This window comes from Belonocnema kinseyi, chromosome 10 (genome assembly GCF_010883055.1).
Source record: "Belonocnema kinseyi isolate 2016_QV_RU_SX_M_011 chromosome 10, B_treatae_v1, whole genome shotgun sequence".
NCBI classification, from domain to species: Eukaryota; Metazoa; Arthropoda; class Insecta; order Hymenoptera; family Cynipidae; genus Belonocnema; species Belonocnema kinseyi.
In genome coordinates this window covers 96,398,513-96,411,284 of record NC_046666.1, presented here as the reverse complement: position 1 = coordinate 96,411,284, position 12,772 = coordinate 96,398,513, and the positions used below count along the sequence as shown (strand labels likewise).

Below are 12,772 nucleotides of genomic sequence, written 5' to 3'. Positions count from 1 at the left end.
TTTTTGTTGAAAATTTCAAAATGTTGAAAAGCATGGAACTTTTAAAATTTTTCTCGAATTAAAAAATGTCATCATGATAATTTGCAATTCTTTTTGCCGTGTACCAGAAAATTTGACAACAATTTTTTAAGCTTATAAAAAATGTTTTCTTCAAATTTGGAAAAAGGTTCAACTTTTTGAATTTCTGTCTAATCAAAAAATTTAACTAAGGTAGGTCCTAAATATATTTGATATCTAGTGACAAATTTAAATGAAATTACCTAATCTATTGGAAAAATATTTTTTCTATTTTTCTGAACATTTTCAAAATTTTCATAAGTATATGACCAATTTTTATCGAAATAGTAACTTTTGCTTGAATAATTTGCAATTCTTCCACCCACATATAAGAGAATTTGACCAAAGATTAAAAAATTTGAAAAAATGTCAATTTTTGAAAATGATCTAAAGTTAATTTTGTTTGGAAATATCTGCTTAACGAACTTAACTTTCATTTTGGGAACCTTAAGAAGTCTATCAAAGGCTGACTCGATTGGACAAATCCTTCAAAAGTTATGATTTTCGGATTCTCTGCATACCGAAACGTAAAGATCCGTTAAAAACCAGAGATCGAAAATGTGGACGTTTGCATTACACTCTCATGAATGAGAATGTAAAAATGCAAAAACGTTTCAAGGAACTTTTAGGCTTTATATCGAACCATGAAACGAACATCCTGAAAGAAGCATCCGTCTCCGAGAAAACCTTTGTCAAAGGACATAAAGGCGTGTCCTCATAAACTCTGATTTTTATACATGATAAGTAGCGCAACTGTTTTGTTTTTCAATTTAAAACAAAAGCCAAAAAGTACTTTTGAGCTCTTGTTTAGCTCTATTAAATCGAAAAAAGTGCACTGTAAAAAATATTACCATGTGCGAGAAAGCCCTGATCATGTATCTTACCCATTTGTGGAAAATTTTTCTTTGACAAAGTTATGAGTAATCGAATTTTTTAAATCAATAACGCGGATTATCAAAAAATGTTCCACATTTTTGTTAACGGTATGATGTTTTTTAATCTAGTACAGGTATTAGTCTTTTCCTTTCTGATCCTAATAGAAGTTCTTTTTCTCTTACGGAATCCGTTAAAAAGTTTTTTAATTCAAAAGGGACAAAATAGCGGCGGTTTTTCTGAAAATATTCAAAGTCAGTTTATTTAAAATATCACTGCTTTTTTCTCTTGATTTTTTTACATTCTCATCAGAGAAGGTATTATATTTGTGTAAAATTTGACTGTAATTATGTATGTATATATTTATGTCTGTCTGTGAACACGATGACTTTTGCAAAAATGAATCTATTAGATTTGCCTTTGGTACAGTTGTTTAGTTTCCCAGGCTAAAATATCACACTTTAAACAAAAAGTTTGAAAATTTTTGGATAATCTGAGTTTTTAATAAAAAACTTAAATACTCATAACTTCGCCGATATTTTTGTTAACAAATCGTTAAGACACGTGTCGTCTTCATTCCTTTTAAAAACAAGATATCTGAGTGGCAAATAATTCTGTGACTTTAGCATAGATTATGTGTACGATTTAAAATGATTGTGGTAAACAGAATGAATTTAAAAGTTGGAAAAGTCTCATTAATATGCGTCAATATAGTAAGGAAATTCCAAATAATAATATAAGCTATTACCCATTGCGATAAATATATTATTATAACTTATTGCTGATATGAAGTCCATACTGTCTTCTAATTAAATTCTTAATACTACATTATAACAATTGCCCGAGCGACAAGGAAGAGAGCTCACAAGGTCTCGACTAAAACATTTGGTATCAACCGAAATAGTAATGAAAAGCGTCAGTTGTAAGGTGTTTCTGTTAATACATCCAAAGTATATATTTAAATAATAATCGTATTGGAGAACGAACAGAAGTGATATGTGTAAAAACCAAAAAGGGTATTAAAAGAAAGTGTCGGATAGCACTAGCCACCGAGGAAAATTATAATATTTTGACATTTTCTCATAAATGAACAACGCGAAATGTATTTTTAAAATGAAAGCTAGAAGATTGTATAAAAAAGAACAAAAATACTCACCGAAAATGAAGAAGAATTGAACCGCTCGCGCTGGCGATCAAAAGAGGATACGCCCTAAACGCCGTCGTTTTAGTTAGGTCCTGGGTCATATTTTTTTTCAATTCAAATTTAAATTTTTTTAATAACATATCCCAATAGGACATTTTTTTGCGTATATTTTTAGTTTTATAAATGAATGTTATGACTTTATCAGTTTTCGAAGTAATCTAAAAGTGTTACTTTTTTCGACAATCGCAAAATGCGAATTTTTTGTGTTCAACTCACCATAAGTCCAACAATAATAGGAATTTCGTAATAAAAATGTTAGAAAATATGCACCATCATATAACCAAACTAATGATATTTATAGAATTTCAATGAACTGTCACTAAAAATGTATAACTATTTTTATTCTTCTCTTGTCGTAAATTAGATATTGAAAAATTCAAACGCTTCGGGAATCAAACGAATTTTCAGAAAATTAAAATTAACGGTCACCTTAACTTTTGTTAGGATTTATGGAAGTTTTTTTGGAAAATATAAGTCAATTAGGTTTTATAGTTTTAAAGTCACGATTGATTTAAGATCTCAGAGCTGTCCCGTACGCGTGCTAGCTCGTCCTGCAATATCAACTTATGTATACTAGCGGACGATTCGAAGTACAAGCCGGCCATCAAAACAAAAAAGCATAGGTTTATTATGATTTTCTCCTAACGTACAGAATGCACAGAATCATTATTGTAGAATATTGTTAGAATATAATATTCTGTTTAGGATAGTTTAAGTTTACTTAAAATAAAATTAACCTAAATATGGGTCGAGGCTGGAATAGAAATAGATATAAAGGAAATTGGTTGAAGAATAAGTAAAAATGTTCCCAAAATAAGGTACTAGTTAAAAATATTACAGAAAATTAAAAATGAACTTTTCGTATAAGTTTAATATCTTTTTGTTATTATTTTTTATTTGATTTCTTAATATCTTTTTCTGAAAAATTTTGTATTTTAAAATTAGTTTAAATAGTACGCCCGGTACGGGAAAGCGGTACGGGAATTGCCTGATATTTTCCAAAAAACTTCCTTGAATCCTACCAAAAGTTTAGGTGACCATTAATTTTAATTTTCTGAAAATTCGTTCGACTCCCGTAGCGTTTGAAACTTTTAATATCTAATTTACGCAATGAGAAGAATAAAAATAGTTATAAACATTTAGTGACAATTCATTTAAATTCTATAAATACCGTTAGTTTCGTTGTATGCATACAACGAAACTAAAGGTGTTAATAGAATGATCATCAAGATGGTACATATTTTCTAAAATTTTTATTACGAAATTCCTATTATTGTATAACTTACGGCGAGCTGAACACAAAAAATTCGTATTTTTCGATTGCAGAAAAAAGTTACATTTATTTGATTATTTCGAAAACTAATAAAGTCATCACATTTATTTATAGGTCTAAAAATTTTCTATTGGGTATGTTATTAAAAAATTTTAATTTGACCTGAACAAAATATGACCCAGGGACCAACTAAAACCATGGCGTTTCGGGCGTATGCTTTTTTGATCACCAGCGGTTCAGCTGGAGTGTTTATCAAATATGAAAAATTAGACAGGGCTACCCGCATATGCCATGCTACAAAAAACTATTATAAATAAGAACATGCGTGAAATTATTAAATAAAATTATAGGTCATACATACTTCCGAAAACGCACTTGTTTTCTAGAGTCGGAATATTGAAACATGGTCATATTTTTAAAATTGCGTTTAAAGACAATTCTTAAAGATGAAATTTTTTATTCTATATTGCAGAGAGTATCGTTTATCCAAAATTATGAGTGTTTGAGGCTAACTGAGTCTGCCCTAATCTCAAATTATAAGCTTTACATTTAAGGCCTTCATATTGGAGGCACCTGATTCTGAATGGAGATATATAACAATTTTCGTTGAGTGGGGCAAGGACTACTGTTTTTATTTAACAGGAAGAGCGTTTAAATACATATTTAAAAAAATAAAAGGTTATAACTATAAGATCCAATAAAACAAGCGTCAATACAAGATTTTAATCAGTTTTGAGAAAGACGTAAAAATGGTAAAAAAAATTTAACGAGGTGGTGTGGTACTAAAAATGTTTAAAAAATATATAATTTAAATAAGATTATGATTCTCCAAATTAGATATAATACAGAAAAAATAGTTTTTCATTGATTTCTTAATTTTTAATTGAACTTTTATAAACGTAAATTCATCCAAATTCGTATCAGTTCATAGTGCAAAAATGTAGAACATATTAATTTTGTTAGTCATCAATTTTTTGCAAACGTGACCATAAATGTACACTACTGCCTGAAATTGTCGTACGACCAGCGAAAGTACTACTAAGCATCAGTGCTGATTTTAAAAGAAGAAAATTCTGTACAATAAAGTCCAGTAAAATAATTTTTTAATAACCTTTTGCACTTGAGAAATATATAACCCTTTGTAGATTCAACACTTAAAATTTTACAAAAAAAGTTGTGGAATTGTTTTGTGACTATATTTAATTGTTTTAAATACTTGAGTAAAAAAGTTTTTTTTTACATTTTTTTGCTAAGAATTTGTGTGTGTAAAATATGCGTGTCCCTAATAGCACGGAACGTCCCCTGAGCATATAAAATGTCCGCAGCTTGGGACCTGAGGGGAAACTTCCGTTATTGTTATTTTTAACAACAATTATCTCGTAAACCGTAAGAGATAAGTAAAAATAGATGTCATTTTTGAGTTTTGAGTACCGCATATACTACCTTGTAATACGGTATCTAAATCATAAACTGACATTAATTTTGACCTACCAATTACGGTTTATCGGATATTCATTGATCATAATAACAATAACGATAATTTATTCTTTAAACGTTCCAGTGGAATGTTCCCATGTGGCGGATATTTTACACGCTCAGTGAACGTTTCGTGCTACTAGCGATACTATGCAATAATAATATTCAGCAAAAAAACTTCTTGTAATATGTTTTTTAGGTTAAAGTTGGTTGAGACTCATTGTGGATGGAGTATGACGGGACGCACAAACCTGACCTATACGACTATGGATTCAGTCCTGTGCAAAAATGCCGTACTGCGCTCTAAGAAGTTTCACTTCAAAAAAGAGTGAGAAATTTTTTTAAAAACCCATTAAAAAGCTTATTAAATTGCGCTTAGAATGAGCTCCAATAGAGACATTTCTGACCTTTGGAAAAGAATATACCACGTGAGTCGTTAAAAAACTGCAACAATTTTTCAAATTTTGTACCTCGAAATCATCTTGCGGAATGACCTAGGAAAGTTGTAGCAAAACTTTGAAATTTATACCAGAAAGGCCTCTAAGTCTTACCTTTAATTTAAGTTAATAAAACTTAAAAAATGTTTACGGGTTCTCGAGTTTCAGTTGGAGATTACAACTGTCGACCGAAAGAGGGGTGATAATCGAGAATGTCTCGGATTTTGTTCCTCAACTTCAACACTTTCTGTGACTTAGGATACTTATGGAAAAAAACCTGAATTGTGTCGAGTTTCAGTTATCGGTCAGCCCTGTGGCACGACTTGCTGTTTAAGCGACTGAAACTCTGTGCAAATACGCTTGCATCCATAAGAACCGATTAAAATTTTTTAAGTTTTACAAGCTTAAATTAAACATAAGACTTGAAAGACCGTGTGGTATAAATGTCAGAGATCTACTGCAACTATCCTGGGTCATGTTAGAAGTTGAAGTCAAAGTACAAAAAAATTCGAGAATTAAAAAAATTTCTCACGCGGTGTATTATCTTGAAAAAAGTAAAAAATATTTCTCGTAGGGCCTATTCGACGCGAAATTTAATAAGCTTCCTAAAGATTAATAAAAAGTTTCTGGCTCCTTTTTTGAAAGAGTATCGCGTTTCAAAGTCAGCAGTGACTCTTAATCATACTATCACAAAAAGGAGACATTTTGTCTTCATATATAAAATTACTTTCAACGTATGGTTTTTTTTGTACTTGGAATTCATTCCTTTTTCAGTTTATTGTTTTTCACCGCGGCTCAACTACGTTCAAAACAAAATGAATATTTCATTGTATATACAAAAGCTCTATGTTTAAAGCATATAAAAATTCTCTTACCTAAAGTTGCAGGTGGTTGCTGAAGAGTTTTCGAACTAAATGCGGATAACCGACTAGCAACTTCAACTTCTTCGGACGTAATGGGCTGTGTTTGATATCGATTACCTGGCCTTCGTTGAAATCGCTGAGAAATCACGCTTGGCGGAGGGCTCTTTACAATTTTTTGATTAAAGAGCTTCACCCTCTCAGCTAGGCTCAACTTGGATGGATCAAACTCATCTTCGGTTCTCTGTTTCTCTTCAGTTTGACTTTTCTGCTGATTTTGAAACACAGCTTCACGCACTTCTTCGTAAGTAATGGGTTGAGTAACGAATCTATCAGAGCACTGATCTTTTTTCTCTCGAAAATTTTGTAAACGCCGATTACTTTTTTGAGGCCGACGATATGAAGCTTCCTTCGAAATCGCCTTTGCTTTTTCTTCCAGGACTTTAAAATGCTTGGCAACTTTAGAAACGCTGTTAATGCACTTGACGGTTTCATCTTCAATGCATTTTTTATCTTTGTGGTCTTTCAGCTTTATCCTTAAGCTTTCCTCATCCTCGTCTTTAAATCTACCTTCCATAGGGGCATTTTTTGTTTCAAAAGAGTGAGAATGCTTTGCAGTGCCTGAGTTTATTGCTGATTCAGTACTGTCAGACATTTGAGCGGAAGCTTTAAGGCTAGTTGAATTAAATGCTAAGAATTTCCTTTGACTACTTTCGGTAATTGACTTACATTCAGGCACGTCTACCGTGTACCTGGTTCTATTTTCCTTTGTAGTACGTTGCGATTCTTCACAGACACTATAAATTAAATAATTCTTATGAGTAACATCAAGAAGTTAAATATAATTAAAATGAAAAACGTGTTTGTAGTGATTTAACGCCGGTATTTAAATACCCTTTGATTTCTTAGAAGATTCAAGTTAAAACAATTTGTATGTTAGATGTAAAATAGTTCCCAATTTTTTGTTCGGGTACATAAACATAACCATGCTGGTCAATCTCACGTTTATTTACATATCTGTATGAGGTAAGCAGCGCATGTTTGATATAATTTGTAAGTTTAGCATGCACGTAAACTCAAATTATTTCTAACATGTCAGCACAATTTATTCTTATTTTATTATAGATACAAACATTAGATATACACTTCATTTGTCAGATAATCTACACATATTTATTAAAGCGATTCAAAATCTACAATTTGACTATTGGGATATCATCGTGATTAAAACTGAACAAAACGTCAGATTGCAGTGCGCGGAACTGTCTTCCTCATAGCATTGAAGACTGTACAGTGATCTATTATTAAACTTGGCAGGAAGTCAAAAATCTGCCAAATTCACACATTCGAGAATAACTATAAACATAAGTCGATTCGAAATTTAGTAGAGTACATGTTTCCAGTGCTTAAAATTTGTAAGCAAATAAAATAAAAGTGTACTCGAGAATGTCTTCATTTGTATGTTTAAAAATTATATTTGGAGCTTTATCTATTAGCGATTAGCTTTGGATAATGTATTTGGAAAAAATGCATGATAACAAAATTCTTGTTTTTAAACATTCCTCCCGATACATTATTTCAAAAATATACTTAGTATTTAAGTAATATACTTAACTGAAATGAATACAATGTACGTTTATAAAATTAAAGTTATCCATTAGCTAAACTGATTTAAGGAAATATTTTCTTTTCCAAGAAAAAATCTGTCATTCAATTGAATGTCCTTTACTTCCCTACAATTCTTCTGAATGAATTTAATTTAGCCTGTATTTACTTAAGTTCGTTTGAAACCGCTTGAATTCGTTAAAATTCTCTTGAACTCTGTTGACTTCTCTTAAATTTACTAGAATTAACTTTAAATTAACTTTCAAAGAAATTTCACATTTTTATACATAAAATTGGAGAATAATGATTCGCCTTAAATAAGTGTAAACTTTGAAATTAACAACTTTACAGAATAAGATGGTTTCTCGGTTATGTATCTTGGGAACGCTCAGTACTGGAACTATACATTTTTCAAAAAAAATTTTCTGCTTGAAAAAACAAAGGGAATAAACTGAATGACCCTCTGAAATCGAAAAAAATCTGTTTTATGGTGGTGTCTGTCGCTTTCGTCGTTGTTCTTGTCGTTTTTGTTTCAATCGTGATAACGCTTCAAAAAATTAAATTTTGTGGTCAAACTATGCAACATACAAATAAATGTACAAAAAAACAAGTGGCTGCTTTTAAGAAGAGCTACAAGATTGCCTTCAACCTTTTCTGATAGAACCCATGGTTTTTATTTAAAACAACGAAGCGGCTATTGCACAGCCGAAAATTCAAATTTTCATTCAATAACGTGATCAGCAACAACGTGAAATATGAAAAAAGGCTACAAAATAAATTAGTGCTTTTTAAAATACCTACAAAGAACGCAATAAAAAAAATGGTTGCTTTCAAAAGGGAATAGAACTTGTCATTTTTCTTTTAAACATTGAAAAAGCTGTTGAGATCATGAAAATTCACATTTACAGCCAAACAACGCGAGATATAAAACCGAAGTTTAGAAAACAAATTGTTGCTTCTAAAAAGACCTACAAGAACACCTTTTTAACAGAAAAGTGGTATAATGCACTACCCACAAATATCCATTGATGACTATATATTTTTTATAAATACTCAGGAATTAGATAATATTTAATCGTACTCTTGCTTTAGGTTTAAAGACTAGGATTTACGCTTGACCATAATTTAACAAAAATTTTCGAACGCTTCAAGATTTCTCAAGGAACTGAACTTAAGATTTCAAAATGTACATTTAGCTATAAAAAATGGGAAGAATTTTAGCTCTAATTGATGTCCATGATGTACCTTGTTTATATGAGAAGAATGTTTTTATATTTTAAATAAATCAAACATACATCTGAAGTACTGTGTTTTCGCGTCTTCGAGATCGCATCGATCGACCTATTGTGGAATCGTTTATGACCTACTACTAGTACCAATTTATGAAGTTTAAAAAAATGGTTTATTCTGTTTATATGAGAAAAAATGTGTTGATGTTAGGAATACTGTGGCATAATACCATTATCTATTTATAAATTTTCAAAATATATTGTTTATCTTGTTCATATGAGGAAAACTTTGTTAATATTTGGAATACAACTGTACTGTATATCATGTATTTGTGTCTTCGAAAAACATGAATTGACATATGAAGCAACCTTTCATGACCTTTCACGACCTACCAATAACATTTTATCAAACAAAAGCATTTACTGTTAATGAGAGGAAAACTTTTTTTTATATCAGAAATGTAACAGTACTGTATTGGATGTAATTGCTAGTGCCTTTGAGACGCGTCGATTGATCTATTGATGAACCTTAGATTACCTTTCATAATCAGCCGATAGCGACTTCTAAAGTTTTTTTATTTAAATTAGACATTGTTTATGTAAGTAAAACTTTTTTTAAATTTGGAATATAACCCTATCGTAAGTTAAAACCTTTTTCGTCTTAACGAAACACATTGATCGACCTTTCGATGGATTCTCTGATTTTTTGCAAATTTTCCTACCTTTACAATTTTAAAAAAATTCAAGAAATTATTAAGATGAAAAAGAATTCATATTTTTACAGACTCTCATATTCCATGATAATAAGTAACTGCTCTATTAGTCAAAAACTTACTTAAAAAAAAAATATTATAAATAGTAGTGTCAAAAATCCACGTAATCGTCTTGTTAGTCGTTTGAACTCACTGAGTGATCGCCAGCACAGTCATCTCGCTGGTTAATGAATGTTAAGTTTAAGGGCATGTGATACTGAGAAAACTGTCGATTTTACCAGTTTTAGATTCACCCGGCTTTTTTTCTAGAATAATAAATATTTTGTCTTAAAAATTTGGGAAATGATAGCGAACATGTTAACGGACGACCCCACACACTTTTTTGTGTTTTTTTTTATCAGAAATTGTTTGATATTGCTAACAACGTGCGTGTATATTTGGAGGTTATGTTTGTTACAATTGACCCGAGTGTTACTTCCAAAATAAACATAGTAACTAATCTCGCGGAACTAATCTTGGTTGCAGGTAATCAAAAAAGTTTATTTCATCAATAATTTCCAGATTTTCGGTAAGGCAGAGATGAAAAATGACGTAACCTCAAAATAATGCATATGCATAAAATTTTTATTTAGCACAATAAATTTTGTTGTTATTATCCCTCAAAAAAGAGCCCGGGGACGTCCGTTATGATATTTTATAGCATCTCCGAATTCAGTTTATAAAAATTTTCATTTTTTGTGGAAAAAAGCCGGGGGAAAATGTAAGTATCATATGCTCTTAAAGGCTACAAATGACTGATTTTATATTTCAATTGAAACTATAAGGAAATTGTAGGTTATTAATGTAAAATTATATTTTTAAACGTGTCTTAATTTTTTTACACAAATATGTGCTTATTAAACATATGTTGTGAGAGTTGCCAAAATCTTGGATTTTCCAACCGTAATAAATCTAAGTTTCTGATTAGTTACTTTCGTTGGTGATAACTGGTTGAATGTTGAAGTTGTCAATACTGAGTAATCGCAATGCCAATTAAATGTTAAATAATTGGTAAAATTCCATTTTAATGATTGTTTCATAAATAAATATTAACTTTAAGTACAGGAAAACATCTAAATAACAAACATTTCTTTCTTTCTGTATTTAAAAAAATGCAGTCCTACTTTCTTTCAGTTCTATTTTTCTACTTTTTAGTAATGAGGTTCCTGACATACTAAATTTTTCCTCCAATAAACGTAAAACTACCAGCCTAAAGTACACGGCACTAAGCTCATGAATGTACAACTTTACTCCTTAAATTCTTGAAAATAAATCTACGTAAATACCTGTCACATTCTAAAATAGACGAGAATACAATACACATCGCGTTTAAAGGATTTGTTTCAAATCGTTATTTTCATGGTAGCAATAATAGCTTAAAGTAAGACTTTCGTATCTATTAAAAATAAAAACTTTTATGTCTGACACACTGAAATACCATTTCATTGAAAACTGATTTTCTCTTAACTGAACAGGTTTTTTTCTCTGTGTTCATCAACTTAACATCTCGGGGACGTGTATCTTAAAAAAAAATTATAATTTTCGTCACGAATTTAAAACGCCTTTCAGCAGCCCCGTAGTACTTTAAAATGAAAGTGTATCATGTGTAACCGTCGCCTAGTGGCGGCACCACCTACGCCCCTGGGCTACTGCCCCTCAAAATACATGACAAGCACGTAAAACTTGCTTTCTTTTGATTTAATAAGCGGTATCAAATAATTATCTCGCAGTTTTTAAATCAGAAAGATGAAGTTAAAGTTTTTGTGAATTTGTTATAATAATATATAATCATTGTAAACAAAATGGTTACCTGCATATCTGTAGAATACAAATCTGGGTATCTGAGCAATCGCGCGCAAGACCAAGTCGACAAAATCAGTTTTTTAGGGCACCAAAAAATAAAAAAGTACTCAAAAGGTTACGTTGCAAGTGTCAAAAATGTATATGCATATAGTTTTCTTAGAATTAATAATAATGAATTGGCATTAAAACTTATTAAAATTAAAAAATAAAATAAAATATTAGGTTCTTGCTATATTTTATGTTGAATTATAATCAATTTAATAAACTATTATCTATTATAAGCAAATTTTAACTTAATTTAATAAGTTACGCTTGAACTCTCTTGCTAGATAAAAATCAGTACAAACTTAACTTGAATGAAAAGTAATTATTTTTCGATTAAATGTGTTCTAAAATTTGATTATCCTCGTACGACAAAGTATTATAGGAAAATTATCATAAGTCTCTAATGCATTTCATATAATTTGTTAGGCGGTTAGAAACATAATATGACTTGCATATGACATGCAATATCTCATTAAAACACAGTCAGTGAAGATCATTTTACCAAGCTTGGAAATCTATAATGCTCATCTTGTAGAACACTTCTTGATCTGAGTGTTGTTGCGAATGCGTGATTATTTGAAAAAGATGGAAAACAATTTTAAACTCAGGAATGAAGTGTGTCATTTATCTAACAAATTCAGCGATAAATAATGTTTTCTTCCAATTATTGATAACAATTTTTTATTTACTTATTTCTAACCTATTGAACTATTTTTCAAATTTACTTAAAGAACATTTAGGCATATTTAAAAACTTGTTTTCTGATGTAAAGTATACATCACATTTTAAATCAATTACAATTACTTTTTTGCTAGAAAATTACTCAGAAAGTATTAAAAAGTGGTTATGACAAGATATTGCTATAAATATTTATTAAAAAACTATTTGTTTACTGAAAAGAAAATTAATGGTGAAAGACATATTGTACATGCTAAATGAATCATATACACTTATGTGAGACAAAGTTTTCGGAATACGACCGAATTTCTACTTCAGGGTTTGTTCAGGTGCCGCTATGCAGCAGGAGTGCACTTTCCAAGGTCATACGAGGGTAGCTCAATAAGTCCTTAGAATGAAGTATAAAAACAATTTTTTTTGGGTAAATTTTTTTTTTATTTTTCAACATAATCTCCTTGGAGCTCTATACACTTGGTCAAT

The 12,772-nt window shown here is 30.4% G+C and overlaps 1 protein-coding gene across 4 annotated transcripts in view; it reads right to left on the bottom strand.

Moving 5' to 3' along the window:
• The window catches only part of LOC117181395 (supervillin-like), a 206,552-nt gene that overhangs the window by 70,973 nt on the left and 122,807 nt on the right, over positions 1-12,772 (bottom strand). For all 4 annotated transcript variants that reach the window (XM_033374005.1, XM_033374006.1, XM_033374008.1 and 1 more), the window contains exon 9: positions 6,196-6,977. In XM_033374005.1, coding sequence (XP_033229896.1) covers positions 6,196-6,977 — 782 coding nt within the window. The remainder of the gene's footprint in view (positions 1-6,195; positions 6,978-12,772) is intronic.